At 58.6% G+C, this 12,895-nt stretch overlaps 1 protein-coding gene across 2 annotated transcripts in view; it reads left to right on the top strand.

The window, feature by feature from the left end:
- Positions 1 to 251: 251 nt before the first annotated feature.
- The window catches only part of PPFIA1 (PPFI scaffold protein A1), a 64,651-nt gene continuing 52,007 nt past the window's right edge, over positions 252 to 12,895 (top strand). For both annotated transcript variants that reach the window (XM_075545232.1, XM_075545231.1), the window contains exons 1-2: positions 252 to 417; positions 2,037 to 2,300. In XM_075545232.1, coding sequence (XP_075401347.1) covers positions 2,037 to 2,300 — 264 coding nt within the window. In that variant the 5' untranslated portion in view covers positions 252 to 417. The remainder of the gene's footprint in view (positions 418 to 2,036; positions 2,301 to 12,895) is intronic.

Genomic DNA, 12,895 nt, shown 5'->3' with positions numbered 1-12,895 from the left:
CGTCAGGCGGAGGAGAGACTGCGGAAGCGCCAGAGGCTCTCTGACCTGCATGCAACCCTACCCGGCCAGGTGAGAGCCTGGCTGTCCTGGAGGCACAGCCAATCAGCACTCGAGAGGCGTGGCCGGCCCGGCTGCGGAGGCGGCGCTTGCGCAGTGGGCGCCTTCCCCCAGGGCCCGGGCGGCCGGCGTGCCGGGCGCTGACGCTCTCGCTACGCGCCCGACGTCGGGCACGTTGACGCCGCTGACGCGCAGGCCGGGCCCGCTCCTCCTCCGCTCAGCAGTGTCCGGCCCCGGGCCGGCCTTGGTGACTGGGGGCGGCGGGCCCGGGTGCGGGCGGCGGACGGGCGCGGGCGTCCTTCGTCGGCGGGAGCGCGCCGGAGCGAGCAGCCGCGCGACCCCCGCCCCGCCAGCGGCAAGGTGAGCGCGGGGAGGCGGAGGCAGCAGGCGGCGCGGCCGGGGTCCCGCGGGGGTTGCGCGGCCGTCGCGCGCCCTCCCTGGGGCCAGGGCCGCTGCGGGGGTCGGGGGCCAGGCTCGGGCGCCCGGCAGGCGGGTGGAGGGACCCGCGACGGGACTCCGGCACCGCGCGCCCCCCTCCGCCTCGGGGGACCCGGCGGCGCTCACTCCTCCCGGACCCCGGCGCCGGGGGGCGTCGGCGTGTCCGGCGCGAGGGGCGGGGACCTGTGGCGCCTGCACCCTGGGTGAGCGCAGCCACCCAGGCCGGACCCCGCGGCCAAAGGCGTCCTGTACCCCAGTTCCGCGCACCTGGAGCGGCCGCGATGGGGGGGCCTCAGGAGCTCTCAGGTCCTGTTGCTGCCTGTTGCGCTCTTCTGGGAGGCATCTTTGCTCTTTGCTGGGTCCATTGCGAACCCAGTGCAGCTCAGGACCCTCCAGAATAGGCGCCCCCCTCCCCGTCCTCCTATTGGTGACACTTAATAGTCTCTGACATATCACCTTTCTCTTCCTTCCTAACTGTCCCTGCGTATCTGCCGACCTGCTGTGTTTCCACTGTGGAATGTGTGTGTGTGTGTGTGTGTGTGTGTGTGTGCAGTATGTCCCCTGCAAACTCACTTATGCCAGGGTGACCAACTCCCCAGCCCCACCGGTTCCCCTCCTTGGCCTGCTGTCCACTGTCCCCCCCACCCCGCAGCTGACCACACACATTTTTGTAGGAACTAACACGCCTGGTGGATTTTGTACTTTCCCCGGCAACGGGCTCTGATCACCCTCTGCTCTTCCTGTAAAGAAGTGGGATTGGTTGGCTCATGTGTTTGGGCTTTCTGGACAACCCCACCCCCACCTGGGGAAAATGTCTAAACCACACAAAGAAAGCAGCAGGTGACTCCACACGCCCATTTTCAGCCACATCCACCAGTCCACACAGCTTTGCAAACAGAACCCCGCAGGGGGTAGGGGTCCCAGGGAGTCCCCGGGCTGCACTGGGTGACTCCGCCACCCTTTCCGACCTGGCTTCCAAGCAGACCCCTTGGTGGTCACCCTGGCTTTGGTTCACTTAAAAAAAACCTCAACCACGGACCCGCCTCCGGCCAGTCGGTTCCATCTCAGGGGCAGGCCCTGTGTGTGCCACCAAGGAGACGCCATCTGGTCCGGTCTGCCCTTACAGAAGCGGGTCACCAGGCCTTGCTGCCGCAGCACACACCTGTCGTCACTGCCCCTGCGTTGATGCTGACTCATAGATGTTACAGGACAGGGTAGAACTGCCCCTGGGGCGGGCGTGGGGAGGTCGTTCCAAGACTAACTCTTACCGGCAGTAGAAGGTCCTGTCTTTCTCCGTTGGAGCAGCTAGTGTTTTCACACTGCAGACCTTGCGGTCAGCAGCCTGACGCATAGCCACTGCTCTGCCACTGCAGCTCCTAGGTGGGTTCAGCTTAGTGGCCACGCTCAAACTCGGTTTCTCAGCTGCCGCCCCTGGTGGAGTCCAACCTGAGTTACCAGATGCTAGTGAAGTTGCGGGCTTGGGGGGTGGGGCGGCCTCGATTGTGCATGTCGTCACCCTGGCCCATGTGCTTTGTCCCCAGATGATGTGCGAGGTGATGCCGACCATCAGCGAAGCCGAAGGCCCCCCGGGAGGCGGAGGGAGCCAGGGCTCGGGCTCCCCGACTCAGCCCGATGCGGACTCCCACTTTGAGCAGTTGATGGTGTCCATGCTGAGCGAGAGAGACCGCCTCCTGGACACACTGAGGGAGACACAGGAGACGCTGGCCCTCACCCAGGGCAAGCTCCAGGAGGTCAGCCACGAACGGGACTCCTTGCAGAGGCAGCTCAACACGGCGCTCCCGCAGGTACGCCGGGCCTTGTCCCCGAGAGTGCGCCATCCTCCCAGACCGAGCGCTTTGAACCCTCGGTCACCAAACGCGTGGCCCACGCCCTGGGGACCGCACAGAGAAGAGTCCAGGGCCGTCCACCTCGTAGAGCAAACTGCATAGTCCTCGTGTGCCTCAGGGAAGTGCCTCATCTCCCCCATTGCTTCCTTGGGCAGTGGAGAGGTGGTGCCCAGGTGTCAGGCAGTGCTGACAAGTGTCCAGAAAAGGCTGGGGGCAGCCTGGTGGGTGGCCATAATGTCCAACGCCAGCAGCTGCTCCTTGCCAGGCAGCCTGTCGCAGGCACTTCCAGCCTTTGAATGACAGGATTGTTTCAGGAGAACAGGATCGATGGCCTCACGGCCCTCCTTTCCCAGAACTCCTATCTCCCCGTCTGACTTGTGGGGGATACTGGGAGATCGGGACAGGTCCCTTCGGACCGTTCTGGGGCAGCTGAGGTCTGCGGGGCGAAAGGCCCCACCAAGGTTATGGCTTTTCCGTCAGGAACCATTTTCCTCTGAAAACCTCTGCCATGGTGCCGAAGGGGTGGCCAGAGAAGAGGTGGCAGGAGGGGGAAAGGGGGGCGGTAGCTGGTACTGCAGACAGTGGGTGACAGCAAGGCCACAGAAGTGTGCGACGATGTCTGGGTGACAGAGGTGGAGGTAGATAGATGACATTGGGGTGACATGTGTATGTGATGTCGGGATGACCAAGTGTATAGGTGAGATGTCTGGGTGACCAGGTGTGTAGGTGAGATAATCTAGGTGACAAGGTATGTAGGTGACATCTGGGTGACCTGACGTATAGGTGAGATGTCTAGGTGACAAGGCGTATAGGTGATGTCTGGGTGACAGGTAAAGATGTATATGTGAGATGTCTAGGTGACAAGGTGTACAGGTGATGTCTGGGTGACAGGTGGAGATGTGCAGGTGACGTTTGACCAGCAGGGATGTGTAGGGACATCGTGTGGAGGAAGTGTGTATGTGGCATCCAGGTGGCCTTTCCTCTCCTAGGAGTGGGGGCCTCGATGGCACTTCTGGTCTCTGCTGAGTGAGTGGTGAGGTGGTCAGTGACAGGGAGTGGCCCTAGTGGGCCCTGCCTGGGCCCCTGCCTCCTGAAGGGTTGAGGAACCCACTTGGATTTCCTTGGAGACAACAGCCCTTCGATAGGTGTGCTGCCTGTGAGGGGCATCTCATGCTCCCTGAATCCTGCTTCTTGTGTGTATTTCCTGGCGGCTGGCTTAGAGAGCAAGGGTATGACTTCCTTTTAGGGCCTCCCAGGTCAGCCGTTCAAAACCACCACTTGGGCCTTGAGAAAGAGATGAGGCTATGTCCTCGCATAAAGAGTGAAGGTCCTGGAACCCCCCGGGGTGGCCTCTGCAAGTGCATTGTGGGTGCGGCTGCAGTGGGCTTGTGCGTGTGGTTTTGGGGCGGCATGTGAGCTGCATGGAGGGGTGGTCGGGGTCAGGAGCAGTGAAGGGATGGGCCTCTCACGAGGATGGGCACCGGGCATGCACTGGGCTAACGTGCTTTGCACAGCGCTCTCTGGGGTGGAGGGAGGCAGTCAGTGTCACCCTTGTGGGTGAGCCTGTTGCTGGGGGATTTGTTTCTAGCGACTGACCTCTCAGCATTGTTGCCTGAAGAGGCTGCATGCCTGGGTAATGGGGCTGGGTCAGTGGGTCACAGCCCCACCCCAGCACCTCGGCCTCGGGTTTCAGAACCACAGTGGCCACTAAGTGAATGCCCTGTCCATGCTCTCCTTTCCATGCTCAGCCTGGTTTGCCGGCTACCCACCGTCCATGTCCATTCTTCCTAGGCCTGAACAGACCAGAGTTTATTAATGCTACTGTGCAAATGCAGCTGTGAGCGAGTGTTCTTGGTGGTGGTGGTGTGTGTGCGTGTGTGCGCGTGTATGTGTTTTTCTGGCTTACATAGATGAGCTGTAGGTGTGTCCAGGGGGGCAGGACATACATCTGGCCAGCCATGGTAGGGAATGCCCCATGTGGGGGTTGTAGCCTGGCCAGGCTGGAGGAGCCAACTGCTCCTGCTTCCCTGGCCTCCCCCCAGTCTCGCTACTGCTGCTGGGGACCTTCGACTCGCCACCAACTCAGAGAGACCCTGCTCACCGTTCGGGTTGTGTTTGAGCCCTTGCTTGTCGCAATGGTGCCCATCCATCTCATCCAGGGTCGTCCTCTTTGTCACTGACCCTCTTCTTTATCACCTGTGAGGCCTTCCTCCAGGGACCGGCCCCTCCCTCCGATCATGTGTCGTCCACAGCATTCTGCTTGCAGGGAGCAAGTAGTGGTTGGGCTGAAAGAAGACAGTAGCCTCAGATTGTCTCTCTTCGCAGCCACAGCGCAGACTGATGCCCATGAGGCTCGGGCCAGGCATACTTCCTCTCTTCAACCTTTCTGCCAGTCCTCATGCCCGAGGCCAGCACTTCCTACCCCTCTGCTGGGACTGCAATTGGTGCAGTGGTGACGGGGTGTATGAAGGATGTAAGCAACTACAATGCAGGATCGGGGTCGACTTGGCAGTGCTGGAACAACTCAGGACACTGTTCTTTGACCTGGACACCATTGTGCCCACAGACAGGCCTCTGTCACCTGGCCCTTCCCAGGCTTGCCCTCTGCCCTGCTGGGTCATATGGTATAGCCTTTGGCTACTCATGGAAGTACCTGGAGGCACCCCGCTCCTCCAGGAAGCTTCCTGCCCGAAGGTGCTTAGCTTCCTTGTTCTGTGGGTCTGTGAGCTCCTCCCACCGTCCTGTCTGCTGGTCCAGGCCGCTGTCTGCTGGTTCAGGCCGCTACCTGCCCTTAGCGCTCTCAGTCTCCCGGTTCCAGGGGCCCTGGGCCCAAAGCACTTGCTCTGCTCCCAGCTCTTCTTGGCGGCGGTAAGTTCCCCTTTCTGCGTGTGGACTTGCCTCTTTTTCAGCCCAGTAGGATGACAGAACTGGCCGACCTCCTTGGTGGGCCTCAGTATCTGCTTTCCGAGTTGTTGTTAGGGGCCGAGACATCGGTTCTGACCCATAGCGACCCATAGGCGCAACAGAACCAAACACTGCCCGGTGTGCGCCACCTTCAAACCTGCTTGTGTGTTTGAGCCCTTTCTGACAGCTGCTGTGTCCATCATTTCGTCGGGTCCAAGCATAGTGTCCTTCTCCAAGGACTGGTCTAAAGTACGTGAGATGGAGGCTCACCATCCTCGCTGTACTTCTTTCAAGCCAGACCTGTTTGTCCTTTTGGCAGTCTACGGTGCTCGGTGCTCCGAGTGTTCTTCCCCAGCACCGTGCTTCCAATGCGTTGGTTCTGCCTCAGTCTTTCCTGTGCAGATGAGGCGATTGAAGGTACCTGGCTTGCGTGAGGCCTGCCTTAGTCCTCCAGGTAACCTCCACGCTTTTCAACACTTTAAAGAGGCCTCATGCGCAGATGGGCTTTGACTGCTGCTTCCATGAGCAGTGGATGCAAGCAGGACATGTTAACCGTCCTCTGTCATGACGGGTGAGGTTTGTGCGGTTGTTGTGCTCCACGTTGAAGGCCGTAGTTAGTCCTCCTCATTTTCAGCGGGTGAGGCGGTGTCGTGTCCACGTCGCAGGTGTGAATAGACTGCACTCTTCTGCGCGTCCTCCAGCTCCTCTGCTGACCTGCTCAGCATACAGATTGAACAAGTAAGGATTGAACACGCCTTTCCTGAGTTCAAACCGTGCAGTACGGCATTCCCTTGTTCCCTTTGCACATCATCCCGCCCAGTCGCCTGTGGGGGCCAGAAGACCCCAGCCAGAAGTGAACCCAAGCAGAGAAGCCCGTCACCCTGCAGAAATGCTGAGTCCGGACACCCGAGGCACTGGGGGGAGGGGGGGTGCTCTCCAGATGCCGCCTTGCGGTCATTCCGCCCCGACCTGGGGCATCCTATGTTCGTGCTGAGCGTCTGCAGGTGTGGCAGGGCTGCCTCGCACGTGGTACAGGTGAACAGTGTGTTGATGGCAGAGGAAACAGGCGCACGTGCAGCCTGACATTTCACCCACGGCCGACCCCTCCCTTCCCTGCTGCCTGCTCTCCAAAGCCCTGCCTGTGCCCTTGTCTTTGTATGGAAGTGAGGTCATGCAGACTTGCCCTGATGTGCTGGGCTGGGTGCACTCAGTGTGGTCTCTTCCGGCTCCACCCACATTGTGTCACTCCCTGTGGGGACTGCGTTTCTCCTGCTGATGGTGGGGCACCCACTGGGTGTCCGGCATGTTTTGCTCACCCATTTGTCTGCTGGTGGGCACCCTGATGGCTTCTACCTTTGGGCTGTGTGTACATTGGTGTGCCAGCCTCTGTGGGGGGTGGGGTGTTCCACTTTCAAGACTAAGAATATACCGAGGGGTGCGGCTGCTGTGTTTATGGTGTGGTTTTGGTGTTTTGGGGGGGAACCATCATGCCCCTTTCCACAATGGCTGTGCCATTGGCATTCCTCCCCTCTCCCCCCAGCAGTGGGCTATGGCTTCCTGCTTCCCCACATCCTCACCAGCATTTGCTCTTCCCTGCCCTGCCCACTGAGCCGCCCCAGAGGGAGTGGAGGGATTTCTCCGCGTGGTTTTGCTTCAAGTCTCTCCGATGGTGGGTGGCACCCAGCACCTTTTCACGTGTTCAGTGGCCACTTGAAGGGCCTCTTGGATGAACGGTCTATTGTCTGGGGCCACTGTGCAGGCCACCGCAGCCTGTGTTGCTGGGTGGAGGGGTGGGGATGTTGGAGTGGTGGTTGACCTCCTGTGTGTGACTGACTGCTGGCTCTTCCCTGCCTGCCTCTCCCCACTGCCTCCCGCTGCCCCGATTCAGAGTTCCTTAAAGGGAGCCCATTTCCTCATCGTAGCTCTGTCTGTGAGTGTGTGTGATATCGGCGTGATGGTTTGTCTCCCAGGATCCAGCTGCGTCCTGTGTGGAAGAGGAGCGAGCCTTCAGTGAGGGGCAGGCGTGCTTCCACAGAGCGCAGACCCTCTGCGCCGGTTCTGCTGCTCCTGGACAAACATCACCGACCGAGCTTTCATGGAGCTGATTCCCCCGACCCAGTGGAGAGTGGATTTAAATCACGACCTGAGTCTGGGCCAAGGTGCACTTCTAAGTGGCCTCGTGTGATATCTGTCCCTTAGTGACTGGCTTGTCTCCCTCGGTGTTGTTTGCCAGGTTCTTCCCGCCTTGCTGCGTGCCACGGAGCACGCGAGTGTGAGTCTGTTTGGTTTGTTTGTAGCAGCGGTTCTCAACTTGTGGGTCAGGACCCCTTTGGGGGTTGAACGACCCTTGCATGGGAGTCACCTGATTCATCACAGTAGCAAAATTATAGTGGTGAAGTAGCAATGAAAATAACTTTATGGTTAGGGTCACCCCACATGAGGAACTGTATGAAAGGGTCTCGGCATGAGGAAGGTGGAGAACTGCTGGCTCATGGACGTGGCATATCTGACGGCTGACCTCTCACAGTCCATTCCTCTGTGGTGACTTCGACCCCAGCCACCCTGTGTGCACGCACAGGGCCACCGCAACCGGTCCTCGCTTACCGATGTCCCTGTGTCCCAGCCCATCCACACCCACACGGTCCCTGGGCATCTGCCTTCCTCTCTTGTCTTTAATTTGTCATCATGTTTGCAGCTCTCTGTGTATCCGTCTTAGAAGGCTTTCATTAAGTTTATTCATAGATGGGTGGGGGCTTTTTTAATTGCATGATCTAATTGCTTATTTGTAGCATATGAAGGTAGTTTTGAGTTTTGGGTACTCTCCATGCTAAATTCACTTGTTTCCTAATCATGCGTCTACATTCCCTTCATGTTTTCTGTGAATACCCAGATAAAGGGTGACAGCCTCACACACCCACAGTGGCAGTTCCACCCTGTCCTGTAGGGTTGCTGTGAGCCAAGTCTCCTCCAGGGCAGTGTGGGGGAGGGGGCAGTGAACTGCCCATTCCTGTTTGTCCCTTCAGGCTTTTGCCTCCAGGCTGCTTTCAGGGGGGTGTCATGCTGTCCTCTCTGTAATATTCTTCTGGCATGTTGCAGGTTTTATTTTATCAGGAAATTCTAAGTGACACCATGTATTGTCAATTGAAGCCTCAGGTGGCCGTGTGTTCAGGGGTCTGGCAGTTAGACCGTCTGCTCTGCTCCTATAAAGGTACCAGCCTTCGAGCCCCAGGGCAGTCTGCGCTGTGCTGCAGGCTCACAGTGAGTAGGTTTGGTTTGGGGACTGGTACTTGTGTGGTCCTTCCTTCAAGTCACCTTGTCCCCCACGCGGAGTGGACAGTATCATCCCTGTTTCACGCGGATGGTGTGACTCACGCACATTCTCTGCCGCTGCCTGTCTCACTCCTCAGGAGCGCCTTCTGTAGCCCCTTCATGGTCAGGGCCGAGGGGACACCTTGTCTGCGTCTCATTTGTGTTTGGGTGACACGCCGTCCCTGTTGGGGCCATACTTTTCTGCTGCTGACAGATTCTCAGGGTGCCGGCCCAGGCCTGACACGCAGCGGTTAGCACTTGGTGTTGGTTCTGCTGGTGGTGCGTCGCCCAGGCAACATCTCTGGCTGCTTTTCCGGTGGCCGGAGGCATTAGCAGATGCTTCAGGAAGTTATAGGAGGCTCCCCCCATCCTGAGCTGAATTGGTGACTCCCTCTTTAATCCACGTGGGGAAAACTGTGACCATCATATCAATAAAACCCCTGCTTTTCACCCTGGTCCACTTGGGGACACTGTGTATGTCCCGGGTCTCCTTTCGCTCCTGCCTGTGTTTTGGGGCCTCCTGCACTGAGATGTTTGTTCTCCTGATGCTCAGCTCCCCGTCTTCTCCAGCTGCGTCCCGTCTGCTGTTGGGCCCGTGGGTCTCTTCTGAGAGCTAGGATTGGGTCCCCTCGCTGAGTAGACTCTGCTCCTCTACTGCACGTCTCCTTTGTGAGCTGCGTGCATTTGCATTGAGGACCCTGGTATAGACTTGCGGGTGGGTCACCCAGGTCTCTGGTTTGGTGGTTCCCCCCCCCCTGCAGATTCCCTTCTGGCACCTGACAAGCACCTGCAGGAGGCCATCCAGCCAGGTGCAGAGGGGTTTGAGGCTAGAACTAGGGCTGGGTAAGAACCACCTGCCCTCCTGGGGTGTAGTGCTGGGACTTTCCTGTGGGAGTCTGGGGTGTTTCCCAGGCCCCTCCTTGGAAGGCTCAGTTTTCGTCTCCTCTGCACTGTAGTGCCCAGCTCGCACTAGGTCTCTGGGCTCCACTGCCGGGGCCCTGCCTGTCTTTGGAGACACTGCTGCCACCGCCAAGCTCCACCAGCCACTGCTTTCTGCTGCCACTGCTTCTTGGGGTGCCTGTGTTAGCCCAGGAGCCCCTAGGATCAGAAGAGCAGCACAGGGCTCCCCTCTCTGCGGGCTCACTCGGTGCAGCCCGGGAGGCGGGAGAGGTGAAGGGACACTGGGCGGGCGCAGCTCCCGAGAGTGCTCTTGCTTGGGGTATGTATAAATGGCCACTGCGGGTCACACGTGCCCCCGTCCCCCATTTCAGGTTGAGTTGGAGACGCGCACTCTGTCTGAAGGCTGAGTGGTGGCCTTGCAGCCACTGAGTTCTGTCAGAGACCCCTTGCTCAGAGATGGGTGAGGTGGGAAGACGGGGCAGAACCAGTCCTGCCACCACCCTGATCCACGTGTGCAGCATCAGAGCCAGTGACAACTTGGAGCCTGGCTGGAGCTGACAGCACACACCAGCCCTGAGTCAGGACACATGCCCTTGCCCAAGGTGGGGCAAACACAAGGAACAGGTGACAGGAACACCACTTGAGGCCAGGGTGGAGCTGGGCTGACGGGAAGGGAAGGAAGACAGGCGGGCACGTGTGGAGCTGCCACAGCTAGAGCCCAGGGGCCGCGCTGATGCAGGCACAGGCAGGGCTGGCACACATTCTCACAGAGTGGCGGCTCGAGGGCCATAGGACCAGGTGTGGGCTCACCTACTTTCTGCTTCCTGGGAAACCTTGACGTGTCGTGTGTGTGTGTGTGTATGTGTGTGTGTCCCCAAATCTCCGTTTGTGAGCTTGGTGAGGGCATTGAGCGTGCACACCCAGAAGGAAGCACAGCCCAGCTGTGTGAGCCCACTGCTTCAGCCACTGTGTCCATCCGTCCACCCACCTGGCAAGGGCCTCCCTCATTTCCACCCACCCTTGACCTTGCCCAGCACAATTTCTTTCTCCAGGAGACAGTGTCTCCACATCCTGGCTCATAAGGAGCGCTGCCCTGGCTGTCCGTCTGTGATTTCCTCCACATTCATAGTTTGAATGCCAGCAGTGATCTTGCCTCTGAGATCAGGCTTGATAGCACATCCTTTAGGAGGAGGGGGCAGTGTGTGTGTGTGTGTGTGTGTGTGTTTGTGTGTGTGTGTGACAGAGAGAGAGAGAGAGAGAGAGACAGACAGTTCAGTCCCTAACCCCAGGATAGGGTTCCTGCTAACCAGCACTCGATGTATGATGTCCAGGAAATGCAGGCCACTAGGAGCCACCAGACCCCAAATGTCCCCCAGGCCAGGTTGAGAACTCTGGTCCAAGAGGTTCAGGGACTGGGTGCAGGCTTTTCATGAGTGAGTCGGAGTCTCTGAGGAGGCAGCCTGTGGAGCAATAAGTAGCTGCAGGCCCACTGGGCGCTGCCACTGTGTCTGCTGTGTCCCTCGGGGTGGGAACTGACTGAGGGCATTGGGTCTGTTTGTTTTCTCTCTGGGAACCATTCTGAAAAGGCCATGCTCTCCCACCGCCCTTCGTTTTTGGAAACGTGCACTGTGGATCTTTTAGAATAGCCATGTCCTGCACCTGCTGAGCAGCCTGCCTCCATGTCCTCTGCCCCAAATTGTGCGGTCTCAGGAGACAGGAGGGGCTTGCCCTCCCCAGGTGAGGCGTTTCCTTGGTCATTGCAGGTGGTGGCTCCTGGGGACATGCGTCTTGGTGGGTGCATGGCTGCCCAGGTCTCCTGAGACCTGCTGGGCAGGGAGCAGGTGCCTTCTCTCAGGAGCCAGGACCAGGGGCGAGGAAGAGGCTGGCCGTCCTGGGAACAGAGCCAAAGCCATTGTCCTGGCTCAGGCCCTGAGGGAGGGCGGCTGGGAGCCAGGGGAGGCTGGCTCAACCCTGGGACCAGGTCATACCGGTTCCTGCAGGTCAAGGCAGAGTTGGGTTCTTATAAGTGCTGTGGAGAGCCGGGTACCCGACTCGCGGAGGTGTTAGAGGGGAGGGTGGGCAACCCTATATGGAGAGGGACCCACGTGCGCACACAGCACTCAGTGCTCGCTTTTCTTCTTCTTTTTTTAAAAATCATTTCATTAGGGGATCTTATAGCTCTTATCACAATCCATACATCCAACCATGGGTCAAGCGCATTTGTACATTTGTTGCCATCATCATTCTCAAAGCATTTTCTTTCTACTTGAGCCTTTGGTATGAGCTCTTCATTTCCCCCCCTCTTGCCCCTTCCCTCCCTCCCTCCCGAATCCTTGATAATTTATAAATTATTACCATTTTTTCAATATCTTACACTCTCCAATGTCTCCCTTCACCCACTTTTCTGTTTTCTGTCCCCCAGGGAGAGGGTTCTATGTAGATCATTGTGATTGGTTCCCTCTTTCTACTCCACCCTCCCCTTCCCCTCCTTGTATTGCTACTCTCATTATTGGTCCCGAGGGGGTTATCTGTCCTGGATTCCCTGTGTTTCCAGCTCTGCCCTGTACCCGTGTACATGCTTTGGCCTAGCCGGATTTGTAAGGTAGAATTGGGGTCATGATAGTGGGGGGGGTAGAACATTTAGGAACTAGAGGATAGTTGCATGTTTCATCGGTGCTACACTGCACCCTGACTGGCTCCTCTCCTTCCCGAGACCCTCTGTAAGGGATGTCCAGTTGCCTACAGATGGGCAGGGTCTCCACTCCGCATCACTCTTCTTAAGGAACAACTTGTTATTGTGAATTAGGTGGATTTTCACATTCGGATCATCGTTTTCTAGTCAAGTACTTAGTGCCCTCCTCCCCATAGCTCACTCTCCTCCCTGCACCTGCATTGGTGCCTGGCACCCTCTAGCCGTGACTTCATCTCCCCTGCCCCGGTTCCCTTTGTCTTGGTCCTGCTGCTGCCTTTTTCTTCTGTGCCCCAGAGCGCGTGCCCATGGGACGCAGTCTGCCCTGATGCAGGTACCAAGTGCCTTCTCTCGCCTGCCCGGGGCCTTTAGGGCTGCCATCGCTGTGCTGTTGCGAGCCGTGCTGTGATGAGCCGCTGCAAGGGAGGAAGAGAGGCTGCCCACTTCCATACACGATTGTCGGTCTTCCCTGTGCTGGGGGCCCTCTAGGAGCTGGTGGAGGCCGGAGGGCAGTGGGCTTGGTTCAACTGGCCCTGCAGAGCTCCTGTCCTTGCCACCTGGTTCGGCTCCCTTGCCTCCCCGGAGCCCTGGCACCTTGCAGGGAGCCGGGTGGTGGTCCTTAGAATCCGGGTTGTGGGGAGCGTGTGTCCAGTCCCAGTGTTGGCCAGCGTGCTGCAGGACCTTCTGGGAACGGAGTGAGAGGGAGGACATGGACAAGCCCCCAGGTCCTGTTGATACTCTGCTCAGCGCA

The sequence above is a fragment of the Tenrec ecaudatus genome, chromosome 4, assembly GCF_050624435.1.
Source record: "Tenrec ecaudatus isolate mTenEca1 chromosome 4, mTenEca1.hap1, whole genome shotgun sequence".
Lineage (NCBI taxonomy): Eukaryota > Metazoa > Chordata > Mammalia > Afrosoricida > Tenrecidae > Tenrec > Tenrec ecaudatus.
This window is presented reverse-complemented; position numbering and strand designations above follow the sequence as displayed.